Genomic DNA, 23,876 nt, shown 5'->3' on the forward strand with positions numbered 1-23,876 from the left:
AACAAAATGAGTTTATAAAGACTATGCATCATTGAGTCAGGCAACCTTGGGGGGTTCAAATCTTAGCTCTTTAATGTACATGCTGATTGATATAGGGAAGGTTACCTCTCCTTCCCGAAAATCAGTTTCCTTATCTCTGAAATGGGGATTTCATGACTTCCCTAAAGACTTTCTTGTGAACATTAAATAAGATTCTTCATCTTCTTCCTTACCAGGGGACTCAGAAAGAAGACATGATTGCTGACTTCTGAGAAGGGGTTGATTTTTTTATTATTAATGGAGTGGTTCAAAAATAGTGGCTTTTCTACGAAAACAAAACATGGTAGAAACAGTGTACCCCTAAGAAAACTTAAATCATTATTTTTATCTTGAAGTCACATCTTCATGATTGTGTGTGCCTTATTTTGGGTCGGGGAAATGTGAGAATAACTGGTATTATTGCTAGAAACGTCACACAAAATTTGCAACTGATATAGGAAACTATAGAACTCTTCTTGAATTTTTAGTTCATCCTCTCAAGTTTAGGCATTACTGAAATATGTGGTACCATAACTAAAGCCCTATAAAATACATTTAAGGTCAAGGAAATATACTGGACTGGAAGAGGTAATACTGTGACTACCACAGTAAATGACAAAATTAGTCATTTAGAACATTGTTGTTAGATGTGGATAAGTTCAGCAAGATATTATACAAGAAACTACTCCAGAAATTGTTTACATGAAAGCATTGGCTGGAGATGATGTACAGTGGGTTAGAATTATATCTGTTTTCAAAATATAATAAATGCATAAATAATGAAGGTACCTATTTTTTTTAATTTTTTTGTAGGATAAGTAGGAAGCCCAGACCAATAGTCTATTTTAATTTCAGAAATTGTTCCAAGTTGAATTTCTCTTTAATTATAAATTGTATAAATCTAATTACAAATTATTTATAATGAAGTTACAAGCATCCTTGGTGGCACTTCTCATGATAGTTTAGTGTCCTTCAGTTTCCAAAAACATGTGCCTGGGCTCTTGGCTTCAACTGAACAATACAGCAGAAAGTAAAACTGAAAGCTGTGACATTTGTAAGAATTCAAGTTTTTCTGGAAATTGAAGGAGGAGAGGATAGCCAAGAGAGAAGCAAACTAGAATTATGGCTAATCTGAGCCCATGCGTATGACACTATGGATCATATTGGAGAGAAGTATTACTCACTTCCACATTGTGAGTCAGATATCCCACTTACATTAAATGTCTTATATCCTCAATGAACTCTACAAGTTTGGAATTACCATTAAACATTCAAGAAGCCAAAGGTAAAGACTAAATTCTGATACATGCTGCAACATGGATGAACATTGGAAACACTGAAACATTAGGCTAAGTGAAATAAGCCAGACACGGAAGTACAAATGTTGTATGATTACACATATGAGGTACCTGGAATACAGAAACTGATAGAGACAGAAAGTAGAATAAAGGTTACCACAGGCTGGGGGTAGGGGAGGAATAGGGAGTTATTGCTTAATGGATACAGAAATTCTATTTGGACTGATGAAAAATTTTGATGATGGATTGTGGTAATGGTTGCCTAACACTGTAAATGTACTTAAATGCCACCAAATTGTACACCTACAAATGGTTAAAATGATAAATTTTACTTTATGTATGTTTTACCACAGTAAAAAAGAAGTCTACAGTGTTTACAATGCACTTATTAAAACATTCTTATTATACAGAAAATGTAGTTTCTGACATATTAATATGTCTTTATAAAAATACACACCATCAGTGAAGAGAGTATTATACTTGTACGAAGACATTCTAAAAAAGCCTAATTTAAAAGTCAAAACTTTAAATGTAGTCCCAAGAATGTAGGCATCCCTTAAAATCTAAGGAATAAGGAGAATTTCCCTATTTTGGGGAAAGAGGGCTCTTACTTTACTGGAAACTGAAAATTTAAATTATACTATTTGTTGGCAAGTTCAGTAAAATATTTTAGAGGAAAGAAGCTAGTGAATGCCAGGATACATTTTGAGGTTTCACCTATTTGAAAAACTATTAAAATATATGATATAGATTTATAAGCTGGATTAATGTATAATAAGAATACAGCATTTGAGAAAGAGTGACATCAGTAGGGTGGTGGAATAGGAAGTCCCAGCACTCATCCCTGACAAAAAGAAAAAATTTAACAATGATATATGGACCAGAACACCTCTATGACAGGACCAAAAGCCAGTTAAGAAGTTGCAGTACAAAAAAAGAATACAAAACTGAGAATAGCCACATTATAATGGGTAAAAAGAACAATTTCACTTTACCAAGGTCAGCACCTCCCCCAAGCCAGCGCAGCTCAACATCAGAAAGATCAACTTGGCCAATGACTGCTCCCTCAAGGGAAAGAGAGAGTGTAGGATATATCCAACATGCTTGTCCTTTAATGGTACTGCCCAAAGGACCTATTTCTGTCTCCACTAAGACAGAGAGCACTGAGAGAACAAGCATGTGTGGACATCTGACATCAGCTAAGAGAAAACAAACAAAATGTGGGTGGCTCACTACAGCCAACATGACTCAGAGAGATTGGGAGAAGGTGCACAACCCTGAGAACTTCTCCCCCAGAAGAAGTTGTTACAGGGTACAAACTTGCAAACAGTAGGTAAATCCTAGAGCTCTAATGCACAGTATAGTGTTTATAGACAACAAATACTGTATCATAAACTTCAAAGTTGCTAAGAGACTAGATTTTAATTATTGCCCCCCCAAAATTACAATTATTTGACATGACAGAGGTGTTAGCTCATGCTATGTTTGTAATCATATTGTAATATATGCACATATTAAACCAGCATATTATACAGTTTAAACTTACACAATGTAATATGTCAATTACATCTCAATAAAAACAATTTTTTTAAAACCTAGCATTCATATAACTCAGATAAAACAGTTGATTTAGAAAAAATATAATGAAAACTTACTACTATGTAACAGTATATTTAAAAAAAAAAAGAAAATATATATAAGATAGCCTGTGTTTTGAAGCTTTGGGTTATATTTTCAAAAAGACCACTCCCAGTTTCAGAACGTAATTAAAAGCATAAACACTGTTGTAAGCCTGAAAAATAACAGAAATAATGCATAAATTGTAGGACTGTTTACAAAATCTGAAATACCAAGCTCACAAATTCTCTGAATCACAAAGGTAACTAGGTCTTATGAAAAGAAAAAATTAACAGGATTAGTCTTTCTACAAAAGCCCTACAGTGTGATAATTCTGAGAAGACGTACAATTACAATGAAAGATGATGAAAAGCTGTATCCGTTGATATTTTAAAAGTTAAATTATCTTCTTACCTGTTCTGGGTTTGCTATGAAGTTTATGGCAGTATGGTGGCGATCATCTTCCTGTAATAAGCTGAATGTAAACTGATAATCAATCAAAAGGCTGTCTGTAGGGAAAAAAAATATATAATCCGGATATGTACTTTTAAAAATTGTTTGACAAACAAAAGTTAGGTGAAAATATATTGCATATCAGATTTGAAAATTATTATCATTAATTATTAGTGGCCTATTCAAGACTGGCAAAATATAAATCTTTGTTATCAAGCAACAAAAAGCAAAATATAGATATGAAAGTAGTCCTAACTCTTCAAAATTCTATTACTTCTCTTGCTATTATAAAGGTTCTACAAACACTGTAGCCATTCTGGAAACTACACAAGAGAATAAAATAAAGTCATCCACAATCTTACAATCAGAGAAAAATACAGGTAACATTTTGGTGCATTTTATTCCAGTTATAATTCTGTAGATAGAAAGACAGGGAGACATTTTGGTATCCTAGTTTCATAAAATCAAAATTCTTTGAAAACATGAATTTTAATAGCTAAATAATATTTCATCACATGCCATAATGAATTTACTTGGACCTATTATTGTAGTAATTTTTACTTTCAGCAGTTTTTAAATGACTCTGTGATAAGCATCATTCTACAAAAGTGACTCTTATTAACAATTGGTAAAAAGAATTCAGTGGTAAACATTTTTAAATTTTGTCCATGTATAATAATACTGAAACCAAGGTGAAACATTTAAATGTTATAGGTCATGAATAGCTTCACGTGTTATACAAAGGTGAAGTATTACTCATAATGTTAAACTCCCACCTTTTAAAAAATATTTCCAATTATTTAAATAGAAATGACTTCTATGTTTTGGATACATACCTTTCATGTTATCCCCTCAGCCATTAAACACTATTAAAATTAAAAGTAAAGATAGGAACAATATTACTGGATTTATTATCAAAGCATCATTCTTTATGTTGCTTACTTTATGCTTTATAAGATCCACCCTATATATTTCTTATATAATTTAGTGTAAGGCAACACTCTGTCTTTCTAAGAATTTATTATAGGCATACTTATCCGTGATAATGAGAACTATGTAATAGGTCACATTTCATCTGACTGCCAGAAAATGCAAGGCAAATTCAATGGGCCAGAGCTGTTCTAGGCACTGGAGATATAAAACAATAAAAGATACAGATTTCTGTCCTTATGCAATGTATATTCTATCAAATGGATGTTGAAAATTAATAAATAATTTGAGCATATAGTATAACATGACAATAAGTGTAAGAGTAATAAGCCAGTGAAGAGGAGAGAAATTTCTGTCCAGGTAGGAGTAGGCTTGCAACTTTGAAAAGGAACATTTAAAGATCAAAGGTAGTAAGAGAATAAACCATGGTGTTTACAAGAGAAAACGTAATCCAGGCAGAGGAAACAAGTACAAACGCCTCAACGAAAGAATGAGCCTTAACAGATTCTTGTGAAGAGGCTGCAGCAAGAATGCTAACAAGAGGTGAAGGTAGAGACGGGAAGAGCAGTGGAGGTACTTGGAAGGTGTAACAAACAGGGTGAGCTAAATAAATAGATGTAGTGTTTTACAGAAAGAAAGGTTAACTTTTTTTGACCCAAGACAGAGCAAAAACGTCAGTATTAACTGAGACGGGTGAGAAGAATAGGTTCTATTTGTTGGGAGTGTGGAATAATTAGAAGCTTAGTTTCGAAGATGTTACGTCTGAGTTACTCATTGAATATATAAGGGATATGTTGAGCTCAGGAGTCTAGTGGATAACAATTTGGAAATCATCAGCATTTTTGATGGGATTTAAAGCCGTGAAGCCAAGGAATCACCAGTTGTAGATGGAGAAGAGGTTCAAGAGATGAGCCCTGACGCAAACCACTGTTAAATAATCAGATCCTCAAAAGAAGCCTATAAAGGAGACTGAGAGGGCAACCTATGAGACAGGAAGAAAACCAGAATTTAGTGTCCAGGGAGCCAAAGAAATACAGTGTTTAGAATAGAGAATAGTGATCACCTTGGTCAATTGCAGCTGAGAAGGTTTTAGAAGTATGGCTGCAATATTAAGGAAAGATAACATCAAATCAGAATAAAGGGAAAATACCACTGAGAAAAAGTAAACATTTCAAATCTATTTTCCAAAGCTTGTCTGAATAATTATCTTTAGTTTTTTCTAGCTTGAAACTAAGCATGAAGAAGTCAGGAGCAGACGGCCTTTAGGAGGTAGGGACTGGTGACTTGGGACACCTGAGCAACTCTGGGTAGAGGCTGCAGTGTCCCAGGCCTATGGACATTCTTTTGCCTTTATGGACTCTCACCCTCAGCCACAGTCAGTCACCAAATTCTTGGCCAGGCATTCAAGTTTGATTTCCCTATTGTTATTTATTAGAGTTGGAAGTACAAGGTCAGTACAATGTATATTATGTATGGTAATGATCAATCCAAATGTCAGTTGGCCTAGAATATAAGCCTGAATCCTGGAACAAAATTAGTAGGAGCATTACTCAATTCAAGTAATATTATAAATTGAAGAGAGTTTAGAATTCTACATAAAATGTTTCCTTTTAAACCTGCTTAAAGTCTTCCAGAAGCCAACTGTACAATTTTCCACTTAACCAGGAGATATATTTCTCTCCCTAATTTTAAATATCATGTTGCTGTATTTTAGGGGGTTTGCAAATGAATAATTAACTGGCACTTAAAACATGTACCTTAATGCTGTAATTTACTCTGAACTTCTTAGCTAAGTAGGGTACAGAACATAAAACATTAAAATTTTAAATACACCCAAGTTTATGCAAATGTGCGTAATTTGAAAATAAGTTTTTGTACTGCTTTAATGAACCATTTTATTATGGTATAAACAAGAAAGTCATGTTTGACTATAAATCAACTCAAAAAACTTACTGAATTATTGACAAGTACAAAGAAATGGCAAAATAGCAGGAGGAGTAAGTGTGATAAAGTGAGGGAAGAGAGCTCCTCTTTATATTGCGAGAAAGAACATGTTTTTATACTGCTTGGCATACATAAAATTTAGTAGAAAAGAAACAGTTGATAAGAAAGGAGAGAGAAGAAATTTTAGAACAATGTCCTTGGGTAGGTAAAAGGCAATGACCTCAAAACTCAAGGGATGACCCAGTCATAAGTTCCCTGGGTTTGTAGGGGTTTTATTTGTTTGTTTGTTTTTGCTTCCTGTATATCTCTCCCCACCTGCATGCTAGATCAGCAGTAATCTGGAAGCACAAACAAATTCATACCAAAAAAAAAAAGGAAGTCTTAAGAAAATCCTGCTGCTGAGATGACAGGGTGGAGCCCTGTAAACTGCACCCACCCTGCACTAAGGTTAGCAGAGGTGGAGCCTATGTTGCTGCAGGAAACATAGCGAAGTGATAAGCTTTATTAAACTCACTGGTAGGTAAATAATTTTAAAATTTTATGTCCTACAAAGGTATATATACTATACATATGAAAATATATATACTATACTTTTCAGCATATTTTAAACTTTCATAGTCAAAAAAAAAGATAAACTGCATTGTGCATTTTTAAATGTATTACTGACTAGAGACAATTATTTGAAAACTTTGTGAATAGAAAAAATACCAAAGATATATTTCAAAGCTTGAAGAAAACCATAAACACTATGTAAATCAATCCTCTGATTTCATAGACTCAGCCCTGAAGTTTGGAACAGCTGTAAATGATACAGCTGGCTCTTAAATATTCTGGTTAACAATCAGCAAACTACCTCTGATAAGTCCAGGAAAACTAGACACTGGCAATTAATTTCCCATTTGGATCTAAAAATGAACCCTACAAATATGGGTAAATGGATATAAAGAAGAGCCACTCTTCTTTACACCTCTTTCACTTTTGTTTTTTTTAATATTTATTTATTTGTATTTTTTGGCTGCATCAGGTCTCAGCTGCGGCATGCGGGCTTCTCTCCAGCTGCAGTGTGTGGGCTTAGTTGCCCTGAGGCATGTGGGATCTTAGTTCCCTGACCAGGGGTCGAACCCGCATCCCCTGCATTGGAAGGCGGACTCTTAACCACTGGACCTCCAGGGAAGTCCCTCTTTCACTTTTTATATGAACTTGGTAGACCTTAAGGTTAATATGAGGCTGTTCATACTTCTGGCTCCAAATTCTGATTGTATAAATGAAAAAAAAAATCATGAAAATAAAGAGAAAGGAAAAATTAACATCTTTTGTATTGTTAAGTTAGTTTGACTTGCATAGTGAGAAAAGAGAAAAATATTTTGTCAATAATAGAGTAAGTATATATAATTATTTAATATGAGTAAGGTGTTTAGTCATTTAAAATATCTATGCAGGGCTTCCCTGGTGGCGCAGTGGTTGAGAGTCTGCCTGACAATGCAGGGGACACGGGTTCGAGCCCTGGGCTGGGAAGATCCCACATGCCACGGAGCAACTAGGCCCGTGAGCCACAACTACTGAGCCTGCGCGTCTGGAGCCTGTGCTCCGCAGCAAGAGAGGCCGCGATAGTGAGAGGCCCGCGCACCGCGATGAGGAGTGGCCCCCGCTTGCCGCAACTAGAGAAAAGCCCTCGCACAGAAACGAAGACCCAACACAGCCAAAAAAAAAAATTAATTAATTAAAAAAAAAAATCTATGCAGTATACATGAAAGGAAAAAGAAAATCTAAAAAAACCCCACATAATTAAAGATGAAAGATGAGTTAATAACACTGAAGACTACAATAAAAAGAGAGTTAGGTAAGTTAAAAGTGTAAGAAACAAAACAAAAACAAAATGTAATGATATGGCAAAATTAAAAATAATGGATCAGAAAATAAAGGAATTAAAACATAATTCTGAACCAGTTCATGTAGGTCAAATCTGAAAAAGTCTCCCAGAATAGAACAGAGATGAAAATCACTCAAGAGGAATATTAGACATAGAAATGTTCAACATATGCAGGGAAAATGCTGTTAAAAGCAGACAATCATAACGAATTGAAAAGAAGCACATATATGTTAAATATATGATAAAAAATCTGTTGAAGATTCAAACCTAAATGTTAAAAGGAAATGCCCTGCATAAAAAATAAAAAGAATCCAGTATTATTCATAATAGCCCCAAAGTAAAAACAACCCAAATGTCCATCCATTGGTGAATGGTAAACAAATGTGATATGTCCATACAATGGAATATTATTTGGCCATAAAGAAGAATGAAGTACTGATACCTGCTATAACATGGATGAACCTTGAAAACATTATGATAAATAAAAGAAGCCATCACAAAAACCACATATTCCATAATATCATTTATACGATATTTCAGAGTAGACAAATCTTTAGAGAAAAAAGGTTACCAAAGGCTAGGAGAAAGGAGAATGAGGAGTGACTGATAATGTGTACTGGGTTTCTCTCAGGAGTGAGGAAAATGTTATAAAATTAGATAGTGGTGATGTCTGCACAACCTTGTGAAAATACTAAAAAAATCACTGAATGTATACTTTAAAAGGGTGAGACTTTAGGTATATGAATTATATCTCAATAAAGTTGTTATTAAAAAAATAGACATCCAGGCATATCCATATGGGCATGTGCACACATGCACACACACACACACACACATATTCATACAAACAAATTAGTTATTTGGAAAGCAAGATTAGGCAAGATGCTAGGTGATCTTGAGTAACAACATGTCAAAAGACAAGAAACTGAAGCAATATTTTATGAAATATATATACTCAACCATCCTGTCTACATAGAAAAACAACATAATGATAATTCCAGATAAGCAAATGCCCTAAAATATAAGATCTACATACTCATCCTGAAAAAAAATTATTTATACAAATACTACAACTAAGAGACAAATACAGATATGGAAATAGCATAGCAAAAAGGTCTGGCAGTGAACAGATGACAGATTTCAAGTTAGAATAAAAGAAGAAAACAAAGTTAACTTTCTTATGTCTAAAATCAGATTGTTTACAAAGAAATATAACACAACTAAAAAGCTACTAAAAAAATAAAAAATTTCAGTATGTGGCCAGAGATAATATAAAAATATAAATACCTACAGTTCTTATTTGGGGGCTATTTTAACACAAAAAAACCACACCATCTTAATTGCTATAACTATATAGTCAGCCCTAATATCTAAGATCTCCAGACCACTTTCAATGTATATCCTCTGCTTATAATAAAGCTATCCTGAGAGTACAGAGTATTTGAGTCCTATAAGCCTTCTTGGAAATTGAACACAACGTAATTAATGCATAATTAAAGTACATGTGGAAATTGAAATCAAGAATGATGTCAAGAGAGATAATAGGCAGGTGAAAAAGTATTAAACGGATAGAAGATTAAATGGGGTGCACAGGATTTCAGTGCAAGGCAGCAACAAGGAGAGGTAAAATATTGCTTCAAAGGAGATGAAATTTTTGAGTGAGTAAAGAAAAGCGGTTATTTGTCAAACTCAAAGGAAGAAAGGTTGATACTATTTCTATGTCTAGATTCTAAGGGGTCGACACTGGGAAAGAAAAAACAGTCAACATTTCCCTTAGAGAAGAGTCACGTTTCAGGATACAACAAGTTTCTGTTAAAGCAAGATAGTAGAGTTTCAAAAAGAGAGTAAGAACATACTTGGTGGTTTAATTTAAAAAATAATAACATTTTTTAAAGGAAAGAAAGATTAATGCCCCAGAACCAATGAGCATACTTAGCTCCCAGGTTCTTCTTTCTAAACACCATTCTCCAATATAAGGAACCATGGCTTCTTGGAAAAATGTTTGATTACAGGGCTAGGGCTGGAAAGTACAATGTGAGTCTGAAATTTCTTATAGTGTCAGAAAATAAGGACGTACTCAGAGAATGATAGAGTCTTGCCAAAACAACAGAGGAGACAATTTGAGGGAGTTCCCAATGGCCAAATCTAGAGCAATTTCAGCTGTAAAATAAATAATAATAGTAATTTATCATAAGCCACAGTATGTGTGTGTGTGTATCTCCATGGGTCCATACTGATAAATACAAATAAGTGAATAAACGAATAAATGAAGGAGAAGAGACGGCTCTTCCTTATAGTTAATAAATGTAGAGGAAACAGAAGAAATAACAGAATAGAAAATCACCATTTGGCAAGAACATCAATGTATGGTAAAAATAGTGGGTGATAGTATGGTGAGAAATAGGACATTTACATAATTTCAAAGAATTTCCCCATAATACACTCACTAAGTACAATAAAAACAGTAACTTTTGAGTGGAAAAACTGGTAGACATTGTGCATTAACAAGTGACCAAAGAAAACACCACCAATAACGGAACAAATTGATATCATATGCTTCCCGACAGGATGCACTGAGAAAAACACACATTACTTTTGTGGTATCCTTACTAAAAATGCATAACCTGAATTTCATCATGAAAAAACATCAGACAAAACCAAATTGAGGGATATTCTATAAAATAACTGTCCAACACTTTCCAAGGGTCAAAGTCATAAAAAAAAATGTGCACATTTTTTGTAAATCTGAAATTATTTCACATGGAAAATTTTAAAAGAGCTTTTAAAAAAGCTGCCTATATGTCCTCAAGTTTCATTCATGTCATATATTACAGGATTTCCGTTCAACCGTCAGTGAACATTTAAGCTATTTCTATATCTTGACTCTATTAAACAGTGTGGCAATGAACACTGTAATGCTATTATCTCTTCAAGATCCTGATTTCAACTCTTTTGGATAAACACCCAGAATGATATTGCTGGAGCTAAGTGAAATAAAACAGTCACAGAAGGACAAATACTGCATAATTCTACTTATATGAGGTAACTAAAATAGTCAAGCCCATAAAATTAGAGAGTAGCAAGATGGCTGCCATGGGCTGAGAGGAGGGGAAAAATAGGAGTTGATAATCAACAGACATAAAGTCGCAATTATGCAAGGTGAATAAAAATTTGTTGAGGGTTGATTTCATGTCAAAAATACGATAATTTTTATTTGATTTTAAAACTGCCAATATGGAAAAAACAATGAATAAAATTAATTTAAAGGTATGATATGCTGGTAGTTACAAGAGAACAGATGACATACCTAAAGATATTAAGGACAAATTAAAGAAAAATAATTCTGAGAAATATTTCCTTTGTCATGACATGTTTGGAAAAGAAATAAATACACTAAAAGTGTGTATTAGCTTCTTATTGCTGCTGTTACAAATTACCAGAAACTTAGTGGCTTAAAGCGACATGAATTTATTCTCTTATAGTTCTGTAAGTCTGAAGTCCAAATGAGTCTTACAGGGTAAAACCAGAGTGTTAGGGGTGGTTCCTTCTGGAGGATATTCAAAAAGAATCCACTTCCTGCCTCTTCCAGCTTCTGAAGACCTCTCATTCTTTAGCTCATGACCCCTTCCCTCCTCTCTTTCCAACCTCTTCCTTCCACCATCACAGTTCCCACTACTGTAGTCAAATCTCCCTCTGTACCCTTTCAGAAGAACACATGTAATCACACTGGGTCCACCAGAATAATCCAGGAAAATCTCATCTCAAAATCTAATTGAATCATATCTGCAAATCCCCTTTTACCGTTTACGGTAATATATTCACAAGTTTCAGGAATTAGGATGTGGACTTCTTTGGAGGGGGAGGCCATTATTCAGCCTACCACAGTGTCATTACATAGATAAAAGACTGGGAAAGTATCTGATACAATGTTACCAATAATTTTCTCTGGATAGAAGAATTTCAGTGATTTTTAATTTGTCCTTTGGTCTATTTCTTTTCTAGAATGAAACACACATTACTTCCATAACTGGGGCCAAAAAGGGGGAAATTTGTTAAAAGAAGTGTTCAGAGAACTTTTTTCTTTTGATCCTTGATCTTTACTGTGTTTTTCACATGACTTACACTTACATGTTAAGAAATTAGATTTATATGGTTGTATATCTTTCCAGAAATGGCATATCTAATTCCTAATTCACTTATTTCTTAGGTATAGACAAATACAAACATGTAAAATAATTAGTCTCTCTGCCTAGTCTTCTCTGGCTAGAGCAAACCAAGGGTGAAGTTCCAATATGCAGCAGCAGACTTTTTTAGGTAGTTCAGTCAATACTTGACTAGCAGTCCTGGAGCACAAAAAAAAAAAAAAGTGGCTGCTATTTACCACAAAGAATTAATAACAAATTATATACAAAATCAAGCTCATGAGTAAGACACAGACAGCATGTTAAAAGGAGTTTAAGCAAATAAAACATCAAGAGAAAAGATTTTAACATGCACAAAATGTTTTAAAAGGTCAGATATTCCAGCAAACTAATGATTAATTGCGAAGTGATGACTAAAAATTTATACATAGAAAAAGACATTTTGAAAGAGAACTTGAACTATGAAGAAAGTTTCTGAGTACATTACATATGGGGGTGATGAAGAGCAAATGGTGAATATTTGTTTTACTCTTTTAACAAAAGCTATATAAAATAATGTATTTTTAAGAAAATAGTAACCAGTGATAAAAACCATCAAACATATTGGAACTATCTATATATCTGAGGTCTAAGAAGGCAAACATGCCAGGATCACAAGTGAAATCAACCTTGACTTGTGTATGCTGTATCAATGCACTGTTCATATAAATTTCAGAAATTCTTAATTTGAATATTTTGAGAAAGGAACTAAGGCCTAATGATTTGCTTTTTTACCAGTGAATATTGTATTTTACTTTTAATTTAGCATTATGCACAGTATTTAAGGAGAACTCAACTGTAATCTCCCATTTACCAACTGGGTTATCATATGCAGGTTAACTAACCTCAGTGAGATTCAATGGTACAATGAGGATAAAACTGCCTACCTCATAGGATTGCTCTGTGGGTTAAACATAATTGTGTTAGTATGTATTTGGCTTGACTGTCTCACAAAATAAAGGCATTCAATAAATATTATTTCACTTTCATTATTCACTATGTTGGCTCTGAATTAATTCTAAAAGATTTCAAAAGTCAAACAGATTCTCATATGCGTATTTATATAGAGTTTTATATTTGTTCATAAATATATGAGTTCATGATCATGTATTCAGCCATCCTGAGAGGTGTGAAAAGGATGCATATAGACTTTGACAACAACATCAAGAATTCAAGTATGTTTTAAACAATGGCATATGTATAAGTACATGCATTTGCCAACTTAGACAATTGTTTATTAAATGATAAAACTTATGTTAATATAAGTTCAAGTATACTCACAGTCTAAATGTATCACAGTCATATTTAAAATGTAGCTGCAGGAACAATGCCTCAGAAAATGAACTAAAATGATCCTTTCATGCTCTATTGCCCTCACCAAGCTGTTTGACATACTGCAAGCAGCCTGATTATTTTAAAATTAAAATTTAACATTTTACTCTCCTCTTAACATCCTTCAATGGCTTCTCATTTTTCTTAAGATTTTTCTTAAGTCCTTACATGTCCTATAAAGCGCTACATGATTTGACCCTTCATATCTCACACACCTCATCCCCTAACCCCCTAGTTATGTGTGTTAAAGTATTAGTATATCATATGCCATGTTCTTTCCAGCCACTGACCTTTGTGCAAGCTGCCCCCGCTGATTCTACTCCTTCCCATACTCACACCATCACCACTACGCTACCAAGTCATCGTTCACATCAAAGCTCCATTATTCTCTTGCTTCACCCACTTCTACTCCCGGGTCCACAAATTAGGTCAAGCTCTCTTGTAATCTCTTGTAATATATTCCCAAAGCATCTATAATTCTCATTCAGAGTTCTTATGACAATCATATCTAGGTAACTATATAACGAGTTTAATATCTATCTTCCCTACAACCTTATAAGCTTCAATGGAGCAGAACACATTTTGTTCTCTGTAATATCCCCAGAGTCCAACAAAGTAGTTAGTCAATAAACATATGTTGAGTGAATAAACAAAAGTGAGTCAATTCCAATAACTGACAGTCTCTCCAAGCACTAACAGTATAGCTCTTAAGTAAGTAAAAATTAAGGAGAAAAAATATGTCATCCTTGTGCATATTAAATGAAATAATATTAAATTGTTTCACACATAATAAATATTCAATAAATACAATATTTCCTTGCTTGCTGAACAGTACTATCCATGCTTACAATTATTAATTAAGAATTTCTATTGAACTTGAAACATTTAGAATAATTGCAAAGGCAAAATCTGTTGCAGGAATTTTGCAAGTTGAACACTTGCTAGATATAATATCACAGAAAGAGCACAGAACCTTTGTTATTAACCACACTCTGAATGACTCATTGTGTGGCCTAGGATAAACACTTCAACCCATGGAGCCTTACTTTTTTCATCAATGAATAAAAGAGGATGGACCATGACCACCAATGCCTCTATGTCAATGATTCTAATTTACGGGTTTTCATATAATATACCATGATCTCTTCAGAAGCCACCTTCCTTTGCTTCATAGTATCTCCAAGTAGCTAAACTTTCCATTATTCTGCAATGACATATGGAAAACTGCTTAAATTTTATTTGTAGCAAATATTCCACAGGCTAAGTAGAAAAACAAAGATTGAAACTCATTTGTATTTAAATCAATGGCTGGTGCTTAAAGCTGTACTACTTTATGTAAATAAATTAAAAAATAATGTAAAGCAACTTTTACTTGATAACGTATAACATGATCTCCAAACATTTTTGGTCAAACACCCTATCAATAAAAATACTTGCCCATGCAGCCACAATACATGTGTATTCATTCATTTGTTAGTAATTTACATGTGTACTCCAGTATATATCTCCTGAAAGCCTTCCTAGGAGCCACAGGCTTTTCTAAGTATAGGTTCCAACAACAGAAGGTCTTGGGTTCACAGATTTTCTTTCTAATGAGTAAAGAAAACCCACATTCAAGTAAACAAATAAACAAGTGAGATAATTTCATTTCAGTGTATTAGGATGGAAAAAAAAAGTTACTGTAATACCTAAGGGAGTCTATTTTAGGTAAGAGTTGACTATTAGTTAGAGATGGAGTATTTGAGGCAGAAAAATAGTAAATACAAAAGCCACAATCTAAGGTAAAGTCTGGGATATTTTAGAACAAGCAGATTAAGTCATTAAGAACTTTTATAAAAATAAAATGACTGCCATATAAATTCCCAAATGTTCAGGAATCTAATCCCGACCTCTATTTTGTCAATTGATTCGTATACCAGAATAGGAACCAGTACAGTTAGAGTTACCCTATGTCTGAATATCTGTCAGGTGGGAGTTTCTCACTAATCTTCCTTTTCACAATTTTACTGAATATTCTAAAAGTGCAGCATATAAAATAAACTTTAAGATAATTTATTCTATGCATACCCGTCAAAATATTGAACTGAATGAATTCTAATTAGAACTGCATAAAATTTATATATCAATTTTGGGAAGCATATTTTCATATGAAGACTTCATTTGAGAAAATAGTTTAAATTTTTAATTATTTAGGCCCTGTTTTCATTTCCTTTAACATGATGTTTTTACTTTATTCATATAAAAACAACGCTTAGGTTAAATATACTGCGAATTTTTGTTGCTCTAGTTTTATTACCTGTGGTTGAGAGTGAGTGGTATAGATCCAGAGGTGGGTATAGACCCAGGCTGCCTGGACTGAAACTGGCTTTGACATTTCCTAGCCGTGTGATCTTATACAAATGAATTAAACTTTCTCTGCCTCTTTTCCCTCAAATTAAAAAACGGCAATAATAAGCATACCTTAAAAAACTAAAAATAGAACTACCATATGACCCGGCAATCCCACTACTGGGCAAGTACCCTGAGAAAACCATAATTCAAAAAGAGTCCTGTACCACAATGTTCACTGCAGCACTATTTACAATAGCCAGGACATGGAAGCAACCTAAATGTCCATTGACAGATGAATGGATAAAGAAGATGTGGCACACATATACAATGGAATATTACTCAGCCATAAAAAGGAATGAAATTGAGTTATCTGAAATGAGGTGGATGGACCTGGAGTCTGTCATAGAGAGTGAAATAAGTCAGAAAGAGAAAAACAAATACCGTATGCTAACGCATATATATGGAATCTAGAAAACGGTACTGATGAACCTAGTGGTGGGGTAGGAATAAAGACGCAGACATAGAGAATGGACTTGAGGATGCAGAGTCAGGGGAAGGGAAGCTGGGACGAAGTGAGAGAGTAGCATTGACATATATACGCTACCGAATGTAAAATGGATGGCTAGTGGGAAGCTGCTGCATAGCACAGGGAGATCGGCTCGGTGCTTTGCAATGACCTAGAGACGTGGGATAGGGAGGGTGGGGGAGAGGCTCAAGAGGGAGGGGATACGGGGATATATGTATACATATAGCTGATTCACTTTGTTGTACAGCAGAAACTAACACAACATTGTAAAGCAATTATACTCCAATAAAGATGAAAAAAAAAATAACCATACCCTTCTCATTTGAGGATTAAACAAGCTAATAAATGTAAAAAGCTTAAAATAGCCTGGCACAGTAAGTGCTCAATAAAGTTTAACTAGTATTATCATTATTTTAAGATCAGGTGGTTTTCCAGTCTTATTTAATAAATGATCCTAAATAATGAGCTATATATCTGTGGAAAAAAGTTGTTCACAATAGGAATATTATATATGCTATTACCTCTTTCATGTAAAATCGTTCTCAGGACATAATTTATTTAGAAAGACATGCATTCAGCATTTCCCAAGAAAAAGAGGAAATTCTCTTCCAAGGAGGAGCCACTCAGCAGTGGACCTGAAGAGGCTGCTGCCAGCAAGAGCAGCAGCTCCAAGAAAAAGAAAAAGCTCCGAAAGCTGCCCCAGGGAGGTCAGAATGGACATTTCCCTAGTGGGGCATAACTTGCAGAGATATTTCCCAACGCATCCCCTATAGCCCAATAAAAATAAAAACAAATTCACAAGTCAAAAAAAAAGAGAAAAGCACATTCAACATCTTCACACAAATAAGGAGCTATCAACCCTTGCTCAAGACAGATAAAGCGAGAAGAGGAAGTTCAGGAGATGAGGTGCCACTCGGCCTCGCAGCTGGGCACCTTTGCAGAGGGCACAGACAGCACAGCTCCACTCGGGAGCCCTGGTGGGAGGTTTGCAGACATTTTTGTTTTCCTCATTAAACTTTTTTTTGCTTTATTTAATTATTTTTACAGTGTGTTTATGTTATTTACATAACCAGAATAATATAACACTTTTATTATAAGTATACAGTCAAATAAATTTTCATCTCTCTCTTCTAGATTAATTCAGTAGCAATTTTTTTTCTCTCAGCTATTTTTTTTTTGGCTTAGTTTCCAGACCAGGGATTGAACCTGTGCCCCCTGCAGTGGAAGTGCAGAGCCTTAACCACTGGACCACCAGGGAAGTCCCTCTCTCAGTTATTTTTAACTTTTTCATAATTGTGTTGTATTGTCCTTCATTTTGTAATATGCTAAAATATTTAATTCTGAAATAAACATTTTAAAACACTAGCATATAAGCTTCATAAAATTTAATAAGAACACATGAATCAAAGAATAAGATTAAAATGTCAACCATGTGATTCACTTATGTTTTGTCAGATAATCTTCAATCCATCATGTCTTCAATTTGTGAAATGTAAGAATTTAGATTTTCTGTGTTGATCAAGGTCACTTCTGCTCTATTTGCAGATGGACCAGCCAGACCCTATTTAAATTGCTATTTATACTTATTAGTTAAAAAGTCACATAAACCATTAAAGTACAGTATATTTCATTTAAAAGGGGAGAACCTTTTAGAATAGTTAAACTAAATATAAGGTTAATTCAAGTTTTAATTGCTTTCACTGTTTTGTATGACACAGCATTTTAAGTAATAAAATTGAGACTGATATTTGTTATTTTAATTTACAGCTATAATAACACTTACTAGAAATATTATCTCTTATCAAAAAAAAGAAAAAAATCAAATTCAATAAATAATATGCTTATAAATAATGTCTTTCAGTCCAAGACAAACATTAATTAAATAAATCAATAATTAAAGGGCTTACAGTGAGATGAATAATAAGTATTTTGATTTTTAGTAATATAATCTAAGGTAAGATGTGATGAGTGGTAGAGGTGAACACTGAAGATAAAAGTAGTAATTAAATTTCTTACTCTTAAAAGAGGCAGTGTATTATTTTCAACACAAAATTGCACACTGAACTCTACACAGCAATAGGATAAAATCAAGTAAAAGAGTATTTTTCAGAGTAACAGGAGGAAAAAACCCAAATATGTTAGATTACTTGGAAATATACTGAAATACAATTGACAGTGTGGACATTACACATAGTAGGAGCAAAGAGTAGATGATTTCAGTAAATGACTTTCCGTACTTTGATTCTACTCATTGAAATATACCCTCTATATAACATTTTCATAGTCGAGTCTTTCATCTTGTGTTTAAGGTTTTCTTCATTATAATTGTTATAATTTTTTAAAAAGCATTTAAGAAAAAAAGAAACTATACTACTTTGTGGCTACTACTTTTCATATTTGCCAAGATAAATTCAGTACTTCAATGTGTACAAGGGCCAATCAAATTTGATATCATTGCTAGAAACTCTTTTTATTCCATGTGATGCACGATAACTATCTAATACATTTGGTTTGGGGTTTTAAATTGAAGTTTAAAAAACTACTAAGACTGTCTATAGGATATAACTGCTGAAGTATTACTTTCAATTAAATTAACACCACATTGCACTCAATTGCTTCAAGTTACAGTGTGGACCTGCATTTTAAATTTCACTCCAATCTTTAAAATCAGAATAGTTTCCATTAACACTATTACAAGAACTACTGACCTTTTCTTTTTTTTTTTTAAACACCATTTCTTTTAAATGTTATTAAACTTTAAAGGTCTCATAACAAATGACAAGACTGCCATCTAGTGCTTCATGACTATCCTTTTAACATTTTTAAAACAGGGTGAGAGTCCTATATAATAGGTGAGCTGTCCAGTATGGTAGCCACTATTCACATGTGCCTACTGAGTAACTTAAATGTGACTGATTTGAATTGGGACTGCCATTAGTATAGCATAGAAACTGTATTTCAAACACTTAGAAGAAAAACTAAAAAAAAAAGATAGGTCATTGATGATTTTTTACACTGTGACATATTAAAATGACATTTTAGGTATGCTGAATTAAATAGAATATATTATTAAAAATGATTTCACCTGTTTAATTTTTGTGATGTAGCTAGTGAAAAATTTTAATTCCACATGTGGCTTACATTATATTTATTTTGGATAGCACTGATCTAAAGAAAAATCAGCTTAGTCTCAAATATAAAAGGCTTAAATATTAGTATATTTATTATTCCTAAAAAAATGGAACGTAATTTACTTGTGTCCATAACTGTAACTAGTTACTCCTTTGGGACACAAGAAACACTAAAGATTCAAGAAGAATCAATTAAGAATATCTAATTTTAAGAAATCAGACAAAAATATGTCTCCATAAAATCCAGGATGTTTGAGAGAAGTAAAACAAAATGAATGTGGAAAATATAGACAACAAGGATCAATTAAAAGACATAGAAAATAGATAATATAAACATCAGTAAGGAAAATAATTGCAAGTGGATTGAAACATATTAAATATGTTTGTGTCCATAAGTTTACAACACAAAAACAACAAACCTAGTTGTCACCTTGGAAAGATATTAAGCAAACAGTTCTTTATTTTGAAAACCACTAATTAAAAAAAAAAAATTAGAGCATTTATCATGCCTTTCCTATATGACTGTACCAATGAGAAAGCAAATACCTCGCATGAGGAAATTTGTTTTTACAGAAGTTTTTCAATCAAGAAATAAAGGAGTTAGAATACCAGCTTACAACCCTTAATCAACTACAATCTAACATTGAGCATCAGTGTCTGCTAAGAACATAAAAAGAGAGACTCACAGGCATTATTTGCTTCTGCTACATGAAGAACACAAACCCACCTGTGAAATAGTGTTTCCTCCAAAATCATATCTGGATCTGATTAAACCTCTAAATCAGGATTTCTCAGCCCCCACAATATTGAAATTTTGGGTCCGATAATTCTTTGTTCTGAGGAGGTCTCATGTGCATTGTAGAATATGTAACACCCTCTACCCACTGGAAGCCCATAGGACCCACACACCACACCTACTTGTGATACATAAAAATGCCTCCAAACACTGTCAAATGTCCCATAGGCTACAAAAATACCTTAGTAAGTTTTGGGATCTTTTTATGCCGCATTCTCAAGAAAATTAGAAAACATAATTAAAAGATGGTTTTAATAAGATTTACTTAGTTGAAATTAAGAAAATTCTTACATAAAATACAAAAGGAAGATAAAAATTGAACCATAAACTATGTAGGAAAAAAAAACTATGTAGAAAATAATAAGAAGAAAACATATCAAATGTAGGCAAAACAACAATTATAAACTATAAAAAAGAAGGACATTACTAAAGACAAAATCTAAAATTGATGAACTAGAAAACAAAATCAGTGGAAAGGATGAATAAACCCAAAGCTAATGCTATAATATGGGGGGAAAAAAAGATGAACAACAACAACAAAAAACTACCGATAAAGAAGCACGAGACTCAGAGATCTCAGTTGAATTTAGCTAACCTTTGAAGTTCACTTGATATTTTTTAACTATTCTTGTTTTAAAATATATACACTACCAAATGTAAAATAGATAGCTAGTGGGAAGGAGCCACACAGCACAAGGAGATCAGCTCGGTGCTTTGTGACCATCTAGAGGGGTGGGATAGGGAGGGTGGGAGGGAGACGCAAGAGGGAGGAGATATGGGGATATATGTATATGTATAGTTGATTCACTTTATTACAAAGCAGAAACTAACACACCATTGTAAAGCAATTATACTCCAATAAAGATGTTAAAAAAATAAAAGAATAAAACAGCAATCTTGTCAAATTCAACTTTAAAAGTTATTACCACAGTTACACAATATGAAATTAGAAAAGAAAAACAACTCAAAGGTCAATTCATCAGAAAAAATACTGTAAAAATATAGTCTGCATTCATTTATACTGACAATAATCCTAAATAAAATATAAACAAATAATATTTAGCAGTATCCCCAATAATAATATACCATAACTATGTTCGGTTTACCCCAGAATGAAAAGATGTCTAATTAATGAAAATCTATTAATTCAGCTTCATATATAACAAGGTAAAGGAAAAAGTCACTCATGATGAAATCTTGCAGCACACTAATATAGACAGGAATTTTCTTAACTTGATACAGGGAATATTCTATAAATTATAGCAAACTCTCGACTTGATGGTAATGTCTACTACAATCACTTCGACTCAGCACTGAAAGAGAGATCCCAACCATCCCAATAATGGAATAAAAAATTGGAAAAGTGAGGAATAAAAGTTATTTGCATGTAATATAACTAACTGCATTTAAAAATCAAACATTTATAAACCATTAGAATTAATAACAGAGTTCACTGACCTTTATGAATGTCAGATCAGTATACTAAAATGAAGTTCATTTTACCATATCAAACAAATAGAAAATGTAGTTTTAAAAGATACTATTTGAAATAGCAACAAAAGTATTGGGAAATTAGTATTTTACATATCTAACAAAACATGTTCAAGACATGGACACATGAAATTGAACTCAGAGTTATTACTCATAATAGAAATGCAAATTTAAACCACAAGATACTACTAATACTCTAGAATGGCTATAATCAAAAAGATAGACAATATAAAGTGTTGATGAGAATGTAGAAAAACTGAAACATATATAAATTGCTAGTGGGAATGTAAAACAGTATATCCATGCTATAAAATCATTTGACAGTTTCTTGACCATAAGCATATCATCTAACCTCCCAATTCCACTCCTAGGAATCTACCCCCCAGAAATGAAAATATATAGACTACCTAAATGTCAGCATTTTTCTAATAGCCAAAGTCTAGAAATAATCCCAATGTCCATCAACTGGTAAATGGACCAACAAACAGTGATATATCCATATAATGTTATACCACCCATTAATTTTTGAAACTAAAATTACTATACTAACAAAGTAAAATAGAAACACCTTATGGTCATCTCAATTGAGGTAGAAAAAATGTATGACATAAAAATCATCCATTCTTGATAAAAATACTCAGCAGAGTAGGAATAGAAGGGAATTTCCTCAACTTAATAAAGGCATATATGAAAAGCTTACAACATACTTAATGGTGAAAGACTGGGTGCTTTCCCTCTAAGATCAGGAACAAGTCAAAAATAATTGCATGCTTATCATATCTTTTTACATGATACCAGAGGTACCAATGCAATAAGACCAAAAAAAAAAAGGCATCCAGCGAGAAAATGAAGTAATTAAATTCCATTATTTGCAGAACACATTATTGTCTGTGTAAAAAAAGATATGATGAAACCTACAAAAGGTTTTTTTACCGAGAGATTCTGAAGAACTGAAAATCTCATACACTGCTAGTGGAAATGTAAAATAATACAACCATTTTGGAAATAGTTTGCTTGTTTCTTGAAAGTTAAATATACATCTGCCATATGATCATTACCCAATAAAAGGATCTTTCAGTACAAAATCAGCGCAGCTTTTTAGTAATAACCAAAATTGCCTCCCGGAAAAATCTATCACAAAATTCTATCTGTTCAAAATTTAATCATAATGAAAAAGATTACATCAAAATCCAGCTGAGTTTACTCAAGTTCTATATTTTGTTGCATGTTCAGAATAAGATCTATTGCTGTTTTACTCTTCAGAGTAGAAAAAAATGCACCAAATATAATCAGAGAATATAGCAAGAAGACATTGACTTTCTTAGCAATATATATGGAGTTAAAAGATTTAAAAATAGAAATGGTAACATATTAATGACAACATCAGTTATTCAATATGAATTTTATTACCTGCAAAATCATCTGAAACTAATAAAAGAAACCAACTATTTAAAATAAAAAATACAAATACTTACAATAACATGTTCCTCTAAGTGGATTACCAACATAGCGATTTTCAGAGTCACATCTGTAGAAATACAAAAATCTCATTTACTATTAAGCAACAAAATTCAAAAGCCTCATGTTTTTCCTTCCAGCAAAAAAGTAATTAAACTCTACATTAAAACATCTTAAAAACTACTATTAATTGAAGTTTTAAAAACAAATCTTCAAAAGAATTAATGTAGAAAGCCTATATACGGGAATGCGTGAGAGAAGATATAAGTGGAAAAGACAAACATACACAAGAGGAATATAGGGGATGGGATAAAAGCTTGGGGGATATGTATTTTCCCTTAACAATATGAGGAAGAATTTTCAAGTCTGGATAAAGATTTAAAGACATTTTTAGGTAGGGGGAAAAAGTTGTGGGAATTCATAAATCACATCTTTTTCTTACTTCTGGTATTCTTTGAAATTAATATATTTTTCCCCAGTTTCTAAACCAATGAATCTGT

At 33.0% G+C, this 23,876-nt stretch overlaps 1 protein-coding gene across 11 annotated transcripts in view; it reads right to left on the bottom strand.

Annotated features, from left to right (window-relative positions):
* ATRNL1 (attractin like 1) overlaps window positions 1-23,876 on the bottom strand; it is a 715,591-nt gene that overhangs the window by 467,512 nt on the left and 224,203 nt on the right. For all 11 annotated transcript variants that reach the window (XR_014253040.1, XR_014253041.1, XR_014253042.1 and 8 more), the window contains exons 21-22: window positions 23,394-23,446; window positions 3,348-3,442 (exon numbers count right to left, since the gene is read on the bottom strand). Coding sequence is in view for 8 of the 11 variants with exons in the window: in XM_082423366.1 (XP_082279492.1) it covers window positions 3,348-3,442; window positions 23,394-23,446 (148 nt within the window). In the remaining 3 variants the exon portion in view is untranslated. The remainder of the gene's footprint in view (window positions 1-3,347; window positions 3,443-23,393; window positions 23,447-23,876) is intronic.

This window comes from Balaenoptera physalus (assembly GCF_965194825.1).
Source record: "Balaenoptera physalus genome assembly, chromosome: 14".
Lineage (NCBI taxonomy): Eukaryota > Metazoa > Chordata > Mammalia > Artiodactyla > Balaenopteridae > Balaenoptera > Balaenoptera physalus.